The sequence below is a fragment of the Temnothorax longispinosus genome, chromosome 5 (assembly GCF_030848805.1).
Source record: "Temnothorax longispinosus isolate EJ_2023e chromosome 5, Tlon_JGU_v1, whole genome shotgun sequence".
In the NCBI taxonomy this organism is placed as follows: Eukaryota; Metazoa; Arthropoda; class Insecta; order Hymenoptera; family Formicidae; genus Temnothorax; species Temnothorax longispinosus.
In genome coordinates, this window is record NC_092362.1 from 16,292,823 (window position 1) to 16,305,648 (window position 12,826).

At 36.8% G+C, this 12,826-nt stretch overlaps 4 protein-coding genes across 7 annotated transcripts; 2 read left to right on the plus strand and 2 right to left on the minus strand.

Annotated features, from left to right (window-relative positions):
• The first annotated feature begins 1,491 nt into the window (after positions 1 to 1,491).
• LOC139813960 (U11/U12 small nuclear ribonucleoprotein 48 kDa protein) lies at positions 1,492 to 3,658 on the plus strand. 2 transcript variants are annotated; one of them, XM_071779868.1, is made up of 5 exons: positions 1,492 to 1,776; positions 1,846 to 2,014; positions 2,102 to 2,164; positions 2,503 to 2,647; positions 2,793 to 3,658. In XM_071779868.1, exons 1-5 carry the CDS (start codon positions 1,615 to 1,617, stop codon positions 3,475 to 3,477), a joined length of 1,224 nt encoding a protein of 407 aa, XP_071635969.1. In that variant the 5' UTR covers positions 1,492 to 1,614; the 3' UTR covers positions 3,478 to 3,658. The 2 variants fall into 2 exon arrangements, with proteins under 2 accessions (XP_071635969.1, XP_071635968.1); XM_071779867.1 differs by having other exon boundaries at positions 1,494 to 1,779.
• A 34-nt stretch (positions 3,659 to 3,692) lies between these two features.
• LOC139813959 (zinc metalloproteinase nas-4-like) lies at positions 3,693 to 5,555 on the minus strand. Its single transcript, XM_071779866.1, has 5 exons — positions 5,257 to 5,555; positions 4,965 to 5,117; positions 4,473 to 4,799; positions 4,272 to 4,408; positions 3,693 to 4,103 (listed from the first exon to the last, which is right to left on the minus strand). The coding sequence occupies exons 1-5, from the start codon at positions 5,465 to 5,467 to the stop codon at positions 3,693 to 3,695; spliced, it is 1,239 nt and encodes a 412-aa protein (XP_071635967.1). The 5' UTR covers positions 5,468 to 5,555.
• On the plus strand, positions 5,427 to 9,844 carry Fu (STKc_STK36 domain-containing protein fused). Of its 3 annotated transcripts, XM_071779861.1 has the most exons (10): positions 5,427 to 5,567; positions 6,405 to 6,551; positions 6,638 to 6,751; positions 6,827 to 6,972; positions 7,044 to 7,223; positions 7,374 to 7,518; positions 7,810 to 8,003; positions 8,080 to 9,275; positions 9,349 to 9,533; positions 9,598 to 9,844. In XM_071779861.1, exons 1-10 carry the CDS (start codon positions 5,565 to 5,567, stop codon positions 9,646 to 9,648), a joined length of 2,361 nt encoding a protein of 786 aa, XP_071635962.1. In that variant the 5' UTR covers positions 5,427 to 5,564; the 3' UTR covers positions 9,649 to 9,844. The 3 variants fall into 3 exon arrangements, with proteins under 3 accessions (XP_071635962.1, XP_071635963.1, XP_071635964.1); XM_071779862.1 differs by lacking the exon at positions 5,427 to 5,567 and having other exon boundaries at positions 6,094 to 6,551; positions 9,598 to 9,843; XM_071779863.1 differs by lacking the exon at positions 5,427 to 5,567 and having other exon boundaries at positions 6,537 to 6,551; positions 6,843 to 6,972; positions 9,598 to 9,842.
• Positions 9,845 to 9,933: 89 nt separating this feature from the next.
• LOC139813965 (seminal metalloprotease 1-like) lies at positions 9,934 to 11,798 on the minus strand. Its single transcript, XM_071779874.1, has 5 exons — positions 11,527 to 11,798; positions 11,188 to 11,367; positions 10,577 to 10,879; positions 10,184 to 10,317; positions 9,934 to 10,111 (listed from the first exon to the last, which is right to left on the minus strand). Exons 1-5 carry the CDS (start codon positions 11,675 to 11,677, stop codon positions 9,947 to 9,949), a joined length of 933 nt encoding a protein of 310 aa, XP_071635975.1. The 5' UTR covers positions 11,678 to 11,798; the 3' UTR covers positions 9,934 to 9,946.
• Between the last annotated feature and the right edge of the window lie 1,028 nt (positions 11,799 to 12,826).

Sequence of the window (12,826 nt, forward strand, 5' to 3'; positions counted from 1 at the left end):
CTTATTGCCGCCCGTGACGCTCGACGTTCCGCAGGTAGACGCTAAATGGCGGAAAGAATTTCGCGAATCGCGCGGCCAACTTCACTCGCCAGGAGCAACCGCCGCGAGAACGCCACACTTGCAGCTTGTCACGCGATTTCGACTAACTCCGAATAAATCATCGATTTATGAACACACTCTAGCTATCCCCCACGATTGACAAAACCACGATATCAAAAACACGATTCAATACAGAAGTTAAACGTACGACGTTATTAGAGACTGTGATCTCTGTGATTGCTAATTAAACACGTCGCGGCACTACTCGATTGTAAAAGGCTCCGCCAGTATTTTTAATCCGTGTACCGAAAACGACGCGATAGCAACTTTACTCCGAAACCGTGTGCGACACGACGACGCCGCGACGCGAGTCAAGTCGACGGTTAAGAAAAGCGAGACCGATCACCCGAAAGAATGTAATCGAATGTGATATATCTCGGTATCCGTACAAATTCCACGAAGCACACGTATCAAATGAACACCCGATGCAGAGACGGCGGCCTTTACTTTTCAGACCCTCTTTTGCATCTGATCTATTTTTACTATTTTATATAAACAGCATAGAACCATTTTCAATTTAAATGATAGTAAACGAAGGTCAAGTTCTAGGATTGTTAAATGTTGCAAAAATAATTGTGTTATTTAGGGTATATTAGGGTCTCTGCGAAAAGCGTAAGGGCGATTTTCGCACGCCTATGGGCGTCGGAATCTGCACTCACCGGGACGGCACGGCGCCGGCGGTTACGCGGAGCGGCAGCGTCGGAGCCGCGATCGGTGAAACGACACTAATCGCGAGGGCCCGCGCTAACCGATACGTTCTGTCGATGGCCCGTCACTCCGGTCGGCACTCCCGATAGAAATTCGTGCTCATCGTGCACTCTTAACGGGCGAAATTCGCGATTAATTGCGGACCGCGATCCGACTCCGAACCGATGCACCGGCGACTCGACGAGAGTGTCATGGCGGCCGAGTTTTGGCTCGCAAGATCTCGAAATCGAGATACTTCGAAATGTCAACTATTTGAATTTGACTGAAATGACAGTCGGGCGCGCTTTCTACCGTGCTTCCTAGCGAATTACGATGATCAGACGTGTCTAATTCGACATTCTCTACAAAGATTTCGAACGAATACGTGAAAAATCTGCGTGTAAAAGACGCGGGAGAAGCCGGACGCGGTGCGCGCTCAAAATTTCAAATTTCAAGTTGGCGCGTGCAGTTCACCTCAATGTCCTCGATGATCGCAATGCGAATATCTGCCTGCGGAGAACGGCGAGCTGCACGGTTGATCGTGTATGATTTTCTTCCACGTAAGGGCTCCGCAGCTTCAATATCAGAATACTGACAGTAAATATTGATTATAAATCGCACTATCGCAGAATGATCTGCCAAAGCTTGTAGCGTCTTACTTCGCATAATCACTCACAGATGTCGTCATCTGTACGACGAGCGGACGAGTACACTTACACCTGCGCGCGAGTATCCTAACCTCAACGCGCCGTAATTTTGTCCTCTCTCGATTAATCCTAATTTCGTACAAGCGGGTCCAGGCGTGAATCAAGATGAATCGGTGATGCGATGAATTCTGTGCGAAACAGTGTTGAAATCAGCACGTTAAAAAATATGAGTGATTCTCGTGAGGAGCAACTGGAGGAACTGCGGAGCTTCACCGATGCGGTTAACGAGGAAATCGCCAGCATCGTTGGAACCCTCGGCTGGACGATGGAGAGCGTGACGAACGTGGTAAGCGTAATCGAAACTTGTTGACACAGATATGTTGATTTTAACGGAACTATTGCGTTTGTATAGGATACGGAGTATCTCACGTGTCCGTATGATTCGTCCCACCGGCTAACGGAAAGCTCTCTCAATGACCATCTCGCCTCTTGTCAATGGAAAGCTGAGGGTTACGGAAAGCTAGATGTTCCTTTATCAGAGCCAACTTTACCAGCTGACTCACCGTTCTGTATAAAATTTGGTAAGGGACGAGCTTCTTAGGACGAGCGCTTTATAACTTTTCTAGAGATATTCTATGAAACATCTCTATATGAAATGTCTGTTCCAGATGAGGAACTGCAAGAACAAGTTCTCAGGAAGGCCAAAGAACAAAATCCAACGATGAAAACTGGTTAGTAAAAAACGTAACGACTATGTGCGTTCTTATGCCTGTTAAATGACAATGGAATTTTTTCCAGCGAGTTGTGAATGTTATACTTGTCGCAGAATCAATATATCCTTTTACATATCCTTTATTCAATATTTTATAGTCGCATAAAGACAAAATGGGTACATTATAACATTTGCGATCTAACAATTGTAATTTTCCTATTTAGTATGCAATTGAAAAGAACTGCACAGCTATTATTTTGAAATTGCAAGAAATTTTTAATTATGTTTCGACTTTTATGATTATATTATAACCATGCTATAACTACGAAAAATGTGAATTCTTAACACTGATAATAGGTATGGGTGAGCGGTTAGTACCGCGTACATCTGATAGGGTTATCATAGATTTCACCAGCGATGAGAGGAAAGCGCTGTATGACTATGTCATCGCTAATACCGCCAAGCCAGACATTGGAGAGGATATTGCAAATATTAATAATCTGTGAGTTTAATGAATAGATATAAATTTATAATGAATAAATATAATATTTATAATTATACGTGTAACGTATAGTAGTATGTTTGTGTTATATATTATATATATTGTTTTTTTGTAATTTACAAATATTTTTAAATCTATTTTTCAGGGAGGCACAACAAAAAAGAGACAAAGAATTGTCTTTTCTGGAATTGTTGATACGAGAGCGCAACTTCAAGAGGCGTAGAGCAAAGCATAGAGGCGTTCATACAAATAAAAAGTCTCATACTGAAATTCTCAGAGAAGTGATTGATCAACAAATGGAGATGTATGTAGATTATATCTCCGGAGAAAGTAATTCTGGACGTATGACAGACGTTTCGAATACCAAAACAGATGATACAAACTATGAAAAGATGCAAGATAGAACAGAACGTTTAAACAAAGTATTTCTTAGTAAAGATCCTCCTTCCCGAGACTATAATGACTATAATTCTGGAGACAGGAACGGTCATCACCATAAGAAGCAAAGAGATAATCAAAAAAGAGACCATTCAGAAGATAGAAGTTATCACCGATCAAGAGATCGAGACAAACAGGAAAGATATTCAGATGCAACGGAAAGAAAGCACAGACATGAATATAGGAAGTCGTCACGTTCGAGAGAGCGGAAGTCACATCATAAAAAGGACAAACGTCGAAGTAAAGATAAATACTACGAACAGAAACATAAATCTCGAGATCGTGATAAATCATCAGAGAAACATAAATCTCGAGATCGCGATAAATCATCGGAGAGACATTATTCGAAGCATAGTGATTATAAACGAAAAGACAGAAGTAAAGAGTATTGACTCTAATTGCAAACTAATTATAAGAGTAAAGACAAAAATGGGATCTATTTAAAGATTTGTGTATCTGAAGTTAATAATTATCACAGTTAATAACACAACTCTAGTATTATTATAATTTACTTTGTGAAATGTATATATATTCTTCATTAGCATCAATTAAATTTATTTTTGTAACTTTAAACATTCTGTTTATCTTGCTATATATATTTTCTTATTCATTTCTTATTCAAGTAAAAATGAAGATTTATGTACAGGTATATTGGGCTCAGGGGCACAGGATAGTAATTGGGTTGAATAGGATATACAGATCTAAGAAAAGCTACTTGATTAAGTCTATCCATTGACTTTCCTAAATCAGCATTCTTATCATCTAATTTGTTTAATATTGAATTATGTATAACGATTGTCGGCGTATGTGATTTCACTTCTGTTTCAATGACTGTTTTATTCAACGACTGTGGTTGCGGTAATTTTCTACGATTAGGAAGTTTCTTAGGTTTCTCCAAATTGAGTTTCTTGTTATTTTCCAATTTAGTACCGACGGCAGTGCAGTTATAAGCAATTAGCAATTTTTGTATATCGTAATGCGACAAATGACTTCTTTGGCCAATCTCCACATAAGACGACTGTAAAAGCAGAATTTTATTATTGATTCAATCAATAGAATTATATATTGCTCAATACTAAGAATCAAATATAATAAGTATTATATTTGATTCTTAGTATTGAGTATATACAAAGTTATATTTAGTTTTCGAAGTATCTTCGATATTGTATCTAAAAATTGATATTACCGTAGGTATTATCGTAGGAAGCGACCTATTAGTGGAAAACGCCGTCATAGAATAATGCATTATGCTGTCATAGTCATATGGTAATCCATAATCGGTTACGGTATTATTATTTAACATACGGAAATTGAATACATCTTCTGTAAGAATCTTTTGTTAGTCCTCTTTTCAGTTTGTTATTAGCACACATGTTGCATTGATTACCTTTTTTTATATTTTCCCATATTATAGTAATGTATTTGTCTCGATCTGGCCTCATATGCTCATGATATACACCTAGGGTATGCAACGTCTCGTGTATCGTGTGTCCAATTGTGTGAAGGCACAAGTTCACGTCTAGGTTTAAAGAAGTAGGTCCGTATGCATTACGTCCTAATTCAGAGAAGCAACCCTTCTGATGACCCGTGATATTGACCCAACTATTTGCTGGGAGCTTTGCATATTCTTTAATGCGCAGGAATTTAATGCATGTCTTTGACATTATGGTACGTAACGCATCCTCCAGCATAGCAAGTTTCTTTGGTTTATTAGCTAGAGCAGATAATAAATCCTTAAATATTTAGACCTGACAAGCAATTCTTAAATATATTTGATTTTCAGTGGAATGTATACATAAAATGTTCCATTATTTGTGAGCTTGTCTTTAGGTAGTTATATAAGTCACTGTTTTGATTTAGAATTGCAGAAACGGCTTACCTATGGACGAATGAACGTAGTAATTCACGATGCCATTAGGCCATAATAAAGTTTTATCCTTCGTAATAGTTTTCCTCGCTTTCGACGACTGATATATATCGCCTTCTCGTTCTGCACCTTCTTCCGGATTATCATACTGAGACCATGAATCAACTGTGAATACATAATATTATATTTATAAAATATCAGAATACTTTTAAGTCATCTTTATTTAGATATCTTCATGGCATTTTCTAGAAATCTGCATGTTCTCGAGGCACAATCAAGGAATGAACTTCATTTCTTTACTCACGTTTATAGCTAATAGTTGTCCCAGAAGTGGTCTCCCTTGTTTTCATCAGTTTCAGCGATATTGGTGGCGATCTTGTCCAAGAATTGATAAGCTGCGTCGGATATGTATTAATGTTCGTGACAAACCAGCTACCTAGTAAAAGGAATGCTAAAGGAAACGAGCCACAAAGATATCGAGCTTCCTGCATCTTTCTTGGGCGAACTACAAACATGGACTGACTAATCGCTAGTGTGAAAATATTATTACATTAAAACTGATCCAGCGTATATCGCAGTTGATGTATTAGAATTCTTTTTATTGGTGGTCCAATGGTGAGTAACACGCTCGAGATATAAGAATATGTTTCATCATAAGAAAAAAGTTATGGTCGCGCGTAACAAAAGCATTATTCCATCACGATTCTATTTATTTTTATTCTCGTTAAATCTTTTAACACCGTATAATTAATTTGTTACGGCGATAGGAATTATTATGCAGAAGCAATTAAGTGTGTCTTATTGAAAAATATTCTTCTAACATAAATTATCTGTATTTTTCGTTTTCAAAAAAATTTTTCAATTCTAGCGAATCAATATTTTTGTTAAATCTTTTTGTTTAATCACGTATAATTGATAATAATAGAATTAATTTTTTCGTAAGAATATGTAGACTTTTTTAATACATAGATTAAATTAAAATATGTATATTCAATACACATATATAGAACAATACAATTTCGATAAAGTTTAATATTTTAATATAAATGGAAAGTAACAATAATATTTAGAAATGTCTTAACATATTTATGATGAGATGAATAAACAAACATAGGCTTTATTTATTTTTTATAATTGAAATTATTCTGATCGTATTTTTTTTTAATAATTATTTTTCTTTATTATCATCAAATACTCTTCTACCTTGAGTTACTGCTTTGCCTCAATCACAACGTTTGCTAAGATGGCGTTAGTACACAGAGAATTTCAAGCTACGTTACATCTTACATCCTGCGGACCAAACAGCTGTCTTTTCGTTCCCGCTTTCACTACATATATAATGGACGCTTGCATTTAGTTATTTATATTTGACGCGTTGTGAAGTTTCCGTTTTGTTGCATGCGCACACCGTAATATAATACAAAAAGCACATTTTTTGACATTTATCTTCAGCACTTCAACAAAATGAAGAAATACGAGAGCTTCAAGATGAAAAAGTACGAGATTCTGAAGCACATCGGAGAGGGATCCTTTGGACAAGTGTATAAAGCTAGAAAACGTTCAGATGGTGAAATTGTGGCTTTCAAAATGATAAGGAAGGTATGAATGGCTATGAAACAACAAGAGAGATTTATAAATAACTTGTTTTGCTGCATGACTAACGCGCCGATATGCTTGTTCCACAGTGTGGCAGATCAGACAAAGATCTCAAGAGTCTGCGTCAAGAGTGTGAGATTCAACGTTATCTGCAGCATCCAAATATCGTGCAGATGATAGATTCATTCGAAACAGAAAATGAAGTATGTCGGATTTGAAAAGAATTATGTTTATAAGTAAGACACCTTTCTAGATATTCTGTAAAATATCTGATTTAGATCGTGGTTGTAACAGAATACGCAGATAAGGAATTATATGACATACTGGCCAAAGGAGGTAGATTGTCTGAGGAAAGAGCACAAGTAATAGCTTGTGATCTAGTATCTGCACTTTATTATCTGCATTCAAATCGGGTGATGCACAGGTTTGTATCTAAACTAAGGCAAAGAATGACTTATAATATGCAATTATAATAATTATATTAATGTTATTTAGAGATCTCAAACCACAAAATGTTCTCTTAGAAGCGAATGGCATAGCTAAACTATGTGATTTTGGATTTGCTCGTAATATGAGTACTGGTACTCATGTACTTACGTCAATCAAAGGCACGCCATTGTACATGGCACCAGAACTCATGGACGAATACCCCTATGATCACAACGCTGATTTATGGTAAATGTACAACCATATAAATATTTTAAATATATATATATATATGTGTGTATATATATATATATATATATATATATATATATATATATAATTTATGATTCATTTATATAGGAAATATATCTTGAAATTAATTTCATAATTTCTAAAAAGGTCTTTAGGCTGCATTGTTTATGAGTTGGTGGTGGGTGCGCCTCCATTTCAAACTAATTCAATACTGCATTTGGTTAAGTTGATCAAATTTGAAAAAATTAAGTGGCCAGACTTTATTTCTCCAACCTGCAAAAGCTTCCTAGAGGTAAAGATATTTATTGTGATATTAATACTTTTGCAATCGTATATTGTATATTGTACATGTAAAGATGTTTATTAATTTATGAAAAGATGTATTACTATATTATTGGTTGAATTATATAATAATAAATTATCATAATTTCAAGTTAGATGTTATATGTAAAAAGGTCTACGGCCATTATCCTTACTCGCCAATATTTTAGTCGTATTTTGACCGTTTACCTTCTTACATAGCTTAACTTATAATAAGTGTTGATTTTTCTGTTAATAAATTTATTCATAATTTTAATTTCAGGGATTACTTCAGAAAGATCCTTCTCAGCGGTTAACTTGGCCCGATCTTCTCCAACATCCGTTTGTCAAGGATCGAATAATAATAGTAGGTGGCACCGTATCTACTCCATTTACAAATCCATTATCTGCAAGTCAAGCAAAAGCAAAGCAAGAACAATTAGAGCGTTTAGCCATGCGTACTGCAAATAAATCCAAGTATAGTATTGATTTTAATTGTTTCTTTTTAAAAGCATATATGTATGCATACAAATAATTAAAATTTTTTGTATAGATTTGTGAAGAAAACAATCAAAAAATTACAAGAACAGGAGAGAAGACATTATGAGTATCAGCAACGAACATGTATTTCACAACCGGGTTATCTAATGTCTCCTGCATATTGCCATCATATGATAAACCACTGTCAGGCATTACGTCGTAGTGAGCCAAGTGGCACTGATTCTAGCGCTAGTATTGATGTACTCTTAGGAAATCTCAGTCTCAGGGCATCTTTGAGAAGTGATCTTTTAGCTGCAAATCACGCTTTATGTCAGAGTGACTGTCCACATAATGCAGACGTACAACATAATTTCCCAATACTAGACGATCACTCGAAACCTGTTCAAACGCAAACGGATGATAGCCATTCCATACGACAATTGAATGAGGAAATGTATCATACTAATGCTCAAGGTGATGGAATCAATGTAGGTCAACAAATTGAAAAATCTACGCACGCGCGCGTAGAGCAAATTGTACATGGTGATGGTGATCGCAAGCAAAGTTGCTTGAGCATGGATTATGAACAAGAATTCGGTGAAAGAAACCTGACTGAAAAACACACGAGATTGCCAGATTGGGACCCGAAGGCAGTGGAAAAGCCTATCGAAAACGAAGAATGGATCGCATTTTTACAAAGATCGATGGAAGAAGTTATGGAGGGTGAAATTGACTCGTTGTTGCAACAAAATTGTGTCTCGGTGTTTGTTTCTCCTTTAAGAAATCCAGCAGCCGGTTGCCGAGTAGTCGAATATGTAACTTGTTTATTATCATTACCATTCACCGTATCAGTCAGCAAAGAAAATCTTAAGAAAATCGAACGAGTTTATTTAGATGTGAGAGTAGTACCAAATCTCGTTTATGCCATCAAACTGTTGATGTCGGAACGTTCCGATAACGAGTTGAATGCGATAGTGAACGTGGGAACGAGATCAGCATCTTCTTTATCCGCCGATGAACTTCAAGCACTCGAATGCGCGATGCTAGTTCTCTGTAGATTAGTTTATATTGAGAATCAATTTCTCATGCAATTTTGCGACGCTATTTACATTGTGAATGGGATGCCACTTCTACAGCAACTACTAACGTTAGAAAAAAGGAAGGCAAGGGTCGTTGCAGATCTCATCGCTATTTTAAATAACGTTCTACGATCTCAACCTGAGAATGCCGAGCTTGTGGAACAAGTTGTTCTACGTACAAAAACTCCCGGTGAGCCGAAATTGTAAATTTTCTATTTTACATCGTATTTGTAATGAATTTACATATTTGAAATTTTTTGAAGGAGCGTCAGTGGAACAGCTCAATAAACTTCTCAGTCATCGACAAACTGTCTTACGAGCAAGGACATGTACTATGATCAGATTGTTGGGTAGATTTTGCTGCAGAGCGTTACAACAGGTCTGGAACAAATCATTCAGAAATCTCATGGAAGGCTTAATCAAGGATGAAGATGAATATGTCCGACGCGTAAGTTAATTGATACAGTATTTTTATGCGATTTTGTATAATACAACATAAATATTATTTTTAGGCGGCAGAGGATGCTGTAAATGAATTGAAACAGTTAACGTATTACAATTAGGAAAACTTTGTCGGCTGAATGTTATAGGATGAAATAAGCAGAGATTGTTAGGGACCAGTTTGCAGTGCTATTGTTGCTCGACAAGTCTTATGATGCTTGAAGATTAAATATTTTATTTTTGGACAGACTGATAATTATACTTAAGAAATTAAGTATAATTGTATGTGATATTTTTATAAACTGACTTATAAATTAATAAATTCATTTTAATCTAAAAACATGGAAACGTACTATATAGATATTTGTTGGTACGCTTTATTATACATTTTAGAATTTGATTATTTAAAAACGTGAATTTTTAATTGAATAGCCATCCTATAGAAATTTCTTCGGAAGAATCAAAAGAATTGCCGCCGTTTCCTTCTGGTTTACGATCGCCACATTGCTCTTTATACATTGCTTGTACTTTAGCCACGTCCTTTTCGCTGAGTCCGTCTCGTTGACCAAGTTGCACCTTCTCTTTCTGCGAAATAGTATAAACATTGAGAACAAACCGAAATCAATAGGAATATTGCGAGTGCCGCACGATCATTACCTTCGGCGTAATGGTAGGTTCTCCATTTCTAGAGAATGCGTGGGAGCTATAGTGCATGACACTCTTGTAATCATAGGCGATACCATAATCGGTGACAGTGCGATTGTCATACTTGTTGAAATTATGCTCCTTACCTGCAAAAGTTCATTAAAATTTTATTCGTGCATCGTACAAGAGCATCCATTCTAAGAACACATTAGTTGACATCATTTTGACTCGGATGCGAATAGCGTTCAAGTATTCAACAAATGTCGTTCAAAGATTATTTTAAATATCCTTAAAAAATTATTACAGTAATAAATAAATACACGATCTTCTATACAAAAGATATAAGAAATCAATGTAAATTATTATTAACACAAACACAATATTAATATTATTAGCTGTTCGTACCCGACTTGATGTTTTCCCAATGTATGGTGACCCACTCGTCTCGGTCCGCGGCGCTCTGCTGATGGTAAAAGCCTAAGGCATGCATGAGCTCGTGCACGACAACACCGTGATGAACGCATCCCGGATTCTGTAGATTCAACACCTGTCCGTGACCGTGACGACCTACCAAGGACCAGCAGCCCGACTTTTTTGCCTGTATCGTCACGTAATCGTCGTCAGTATCCTTGTAAGGTCGAAAACGTAAGCATGTCCTCTCATGATACTCCTGCATGGCTTCTTTGATTAGTTCGATTTGATCCCGATCTATAAGTATTAATGATTCTTAGACAAAAATTGAACCTTCCGAATCAAGACTAAGTTTTGAAGTATATATGTATAACGAACTAACAGTTGATTTCAACAACATAGTTCAGTCTCAGTTTAAACGAGTTTCTTTGTTTCTTTCTAGTTCTACTTTCGGAAAGAGATAACGATGCAAATAATTTAAGATAGAAGTTAATTAACGGTAGCAAACTCTCTTGTAAAAAATGTAATGAATGACATCTGTAATATTAATACTTATGCTAACGCTATTTGTTATCGCGATTATGTAAAGGAAGATGTAGAATTACCAAAGTCATCTTCTTGTATGAAATAGGGCACGACACCGCCAGGCCATCGTGCTGTAGCATCTAGAAGACCATTTTTCCACGATGGGCTATCGGGATGTATCATGATATCACCTTCGTGTAAACCGCTTAATTCCCAAACATTTTGTAGATCATTCGGACTCCAATATTTTATGTTACTAGCTGAGAGAAAAAGAGGAAATAGCAACAGATTTTAACGAAGCATTTTTTAATTACTACGCCTATTGCGAGTAACACCATAGAGTAAAATCAATTTTTATTTTAAACTTTGAATAGCTGCAAATCTGTCAAAACTGGAATTATCATCAGAAATTTAATTACCAATTTCCTCGTGATTGTAATCGCTGTCGAAAACTCCATTAAACCGTGGCTCAGGCGGTATAGGATGGCCATGGGACCCACGATGACTTATAGGCAATCCTGAACTAACGCCGATCGCTACGAACAACAAGATTATTCGCGTTGAGACCATTGTCTGTCTATCTTTATCCTGAACTAGAGCGCCACTTATTGTTAGTCTGACACTGCAAGTCAACTCTACCTTTCCTTTCCTTATATACGAAACCCTTATCCATTATAGCACGCTCACTAGCGGAATTTTTTAAACACCAGATATGCAAATAAGGAAATTATCTCAAAGGGTTTGTGAAATAAGAAGTGTGCAAATCCGGAATGTGAACATCTTTTCTCGGTTTTTTTTTCAGTTCAATCTCTTTAGTACTATATATTACCTTCGGCGCCTGTGATCAGCAACATCAATAATAATCATCGTCATATTCGTATTGCTTGTCTTCTTGATAACTATTTAAGTCGCAAATACAAATTATAATCGCGGGCACAGCTTGAATATAAATTGCACAGCTTATCTTCCCGCTGACTGTTGCGACCCAATAGCACCAGAAAACAGGTCTCATGGCAAGTTCCGGCAGAATTATCACGTTATTGTGGTGTACAATGAGACGATGTATTTGCATAAAGGAAGCTACGCAAACACGAAGCAAATACAAATTAAGTCTTACCCTCAACTATCTCTCGATATGCACACAAAAGAAGTTTATATAAAATACTTTTTTCTATAAAGATATATTTCAAATTAACTTTTGCTTATACATGTAGCACATATTTGAATTAGATAATTTGGTGATTAAACTTTGATTTAAATTTTTTTAAAAGAAATTAATTAGAAGAAAAATATACGGCATGATTTTTCTTCTTCGACTCGCTCGGCGGATTATTTATCGCCGTTCTGAAAACGCAGCACAGCAGATTCGATAAAGTAACGCCGAGAAGAAGGCGCCTCGGATCTTCGGCCTCGAGGCAACGACGATTCACGGATGTGGGTCAAAATGATTCGGTAGCCGGCCGCGTAATTCAGTACATCGGTATATTATCTCCGAATCGTTCCATGCCTTTCCCTCCGCGGGCCCCTCCGTCTCCGCTGCGCGTCCGAGGCCCGTCCGCAGCCTCCGTCTTCACTCGGGCACATCTGAGGCGAGAAAAAAAGGCGTGTAATTATAATATACAGCGTGAAATTAACGATAGCGACTTTGTAGCCGTCGCGCGTCGATGCACGAAAACGGCATGATTAATGATTGCGATACACGTAAATGTACACATCTAA

What these genes read in the sequence shown, in the direction of transcription:
- LOC139813965 (XM_071779874.1), bottom strand. Translation starts at nt 11,677, where the DNA reads ATGGTCTCAACGCGAATAATCTTGTTGTTCGTAGCGATCGGCGTTAGT. An exon ending in TTACAATCACGAGGAAATTG is followed by an intron (nt 11,368 to 11,526) that starts GTAATTAAATTT and finishes TTTTTCTCTCAG; the next exon opens with CTAGTAACATAAAATATTGG. An exon ending in CATACAAGAAGATGACTTTG is followed by an intron (nt 10,880 to 11,187) that starts GTAATTCTACAT and finishes TAATACTTATAG; the next exon opens with ATCGGGATCAAATCGAACTA.
- LOC139813959 (XM_071779866.1), bottom strand. Translation starts at nt 5,467, where the DNA reads ATGTTTGTAGTTCGCCCAAGAAAGATGCAGGAAGCTCGATATCTTTGT. An exon ending in ATGGGAAAATATAAAAAAAG is followed by an intron (nt 4,409 to 4,472) that starts GTAATCAATGCA and finishes AGATTCTTACAG; the next exon opens with AAGATGTATTCAATTTCCGT. An exon ending in TTCCTACGATAATACCTACG is followed by an intron (nt 4,104 to 4,271) that starts GTAATATCAATT and finishes CTGCTTTTACAG; the next exon opens with TCGTCTTATGTGGAGATTGG.
- Fu (XM_071779861.1), top strand. An exon ending in CATTCGAAACAGAAAATGAA is followed by an intron (nt 6,752 to 6,826) that starts GTATGTCGGATT and finishes TATCTGATTTAG; the next exon opens with ATCGTGGTTGTAACAGAATA. An exon ending in TCTACGTACAAAAACTCCCG is followed by an intron (nt 9,276 to 9,348) that starts GTGAGCCGAAAT and finishes AATTTTTTGAAG; the next exon opens with GAGCGTCAGTGGAACAGCTC.
- LOC139813960 (XM_071779867.1), top strand. Translation starts at nt 1,615, where the DNA reads ATGAATTCTGTGCGAAACAGTGTTGAAATCAGCACGTTAAAAAATATG. An exon ending in ACCGTTCTGTATAAAATTTG is followed by an intron (nt 2,015 to 2,101) that starts GTAAGGGACGAG and finishes TGTCTGTTCCAG; the next exon opens with ATGAGGAACTGCAAGAACAA. An exon ending in AAATCCAACGATGAAAACTG is followed by an intron (nt 2,165 to 2,502) that starts GTTAGTAAAAAA and finishes CACTGATAATAG; the next exon opens with GTATGGGTGAGCGGTTAGTA.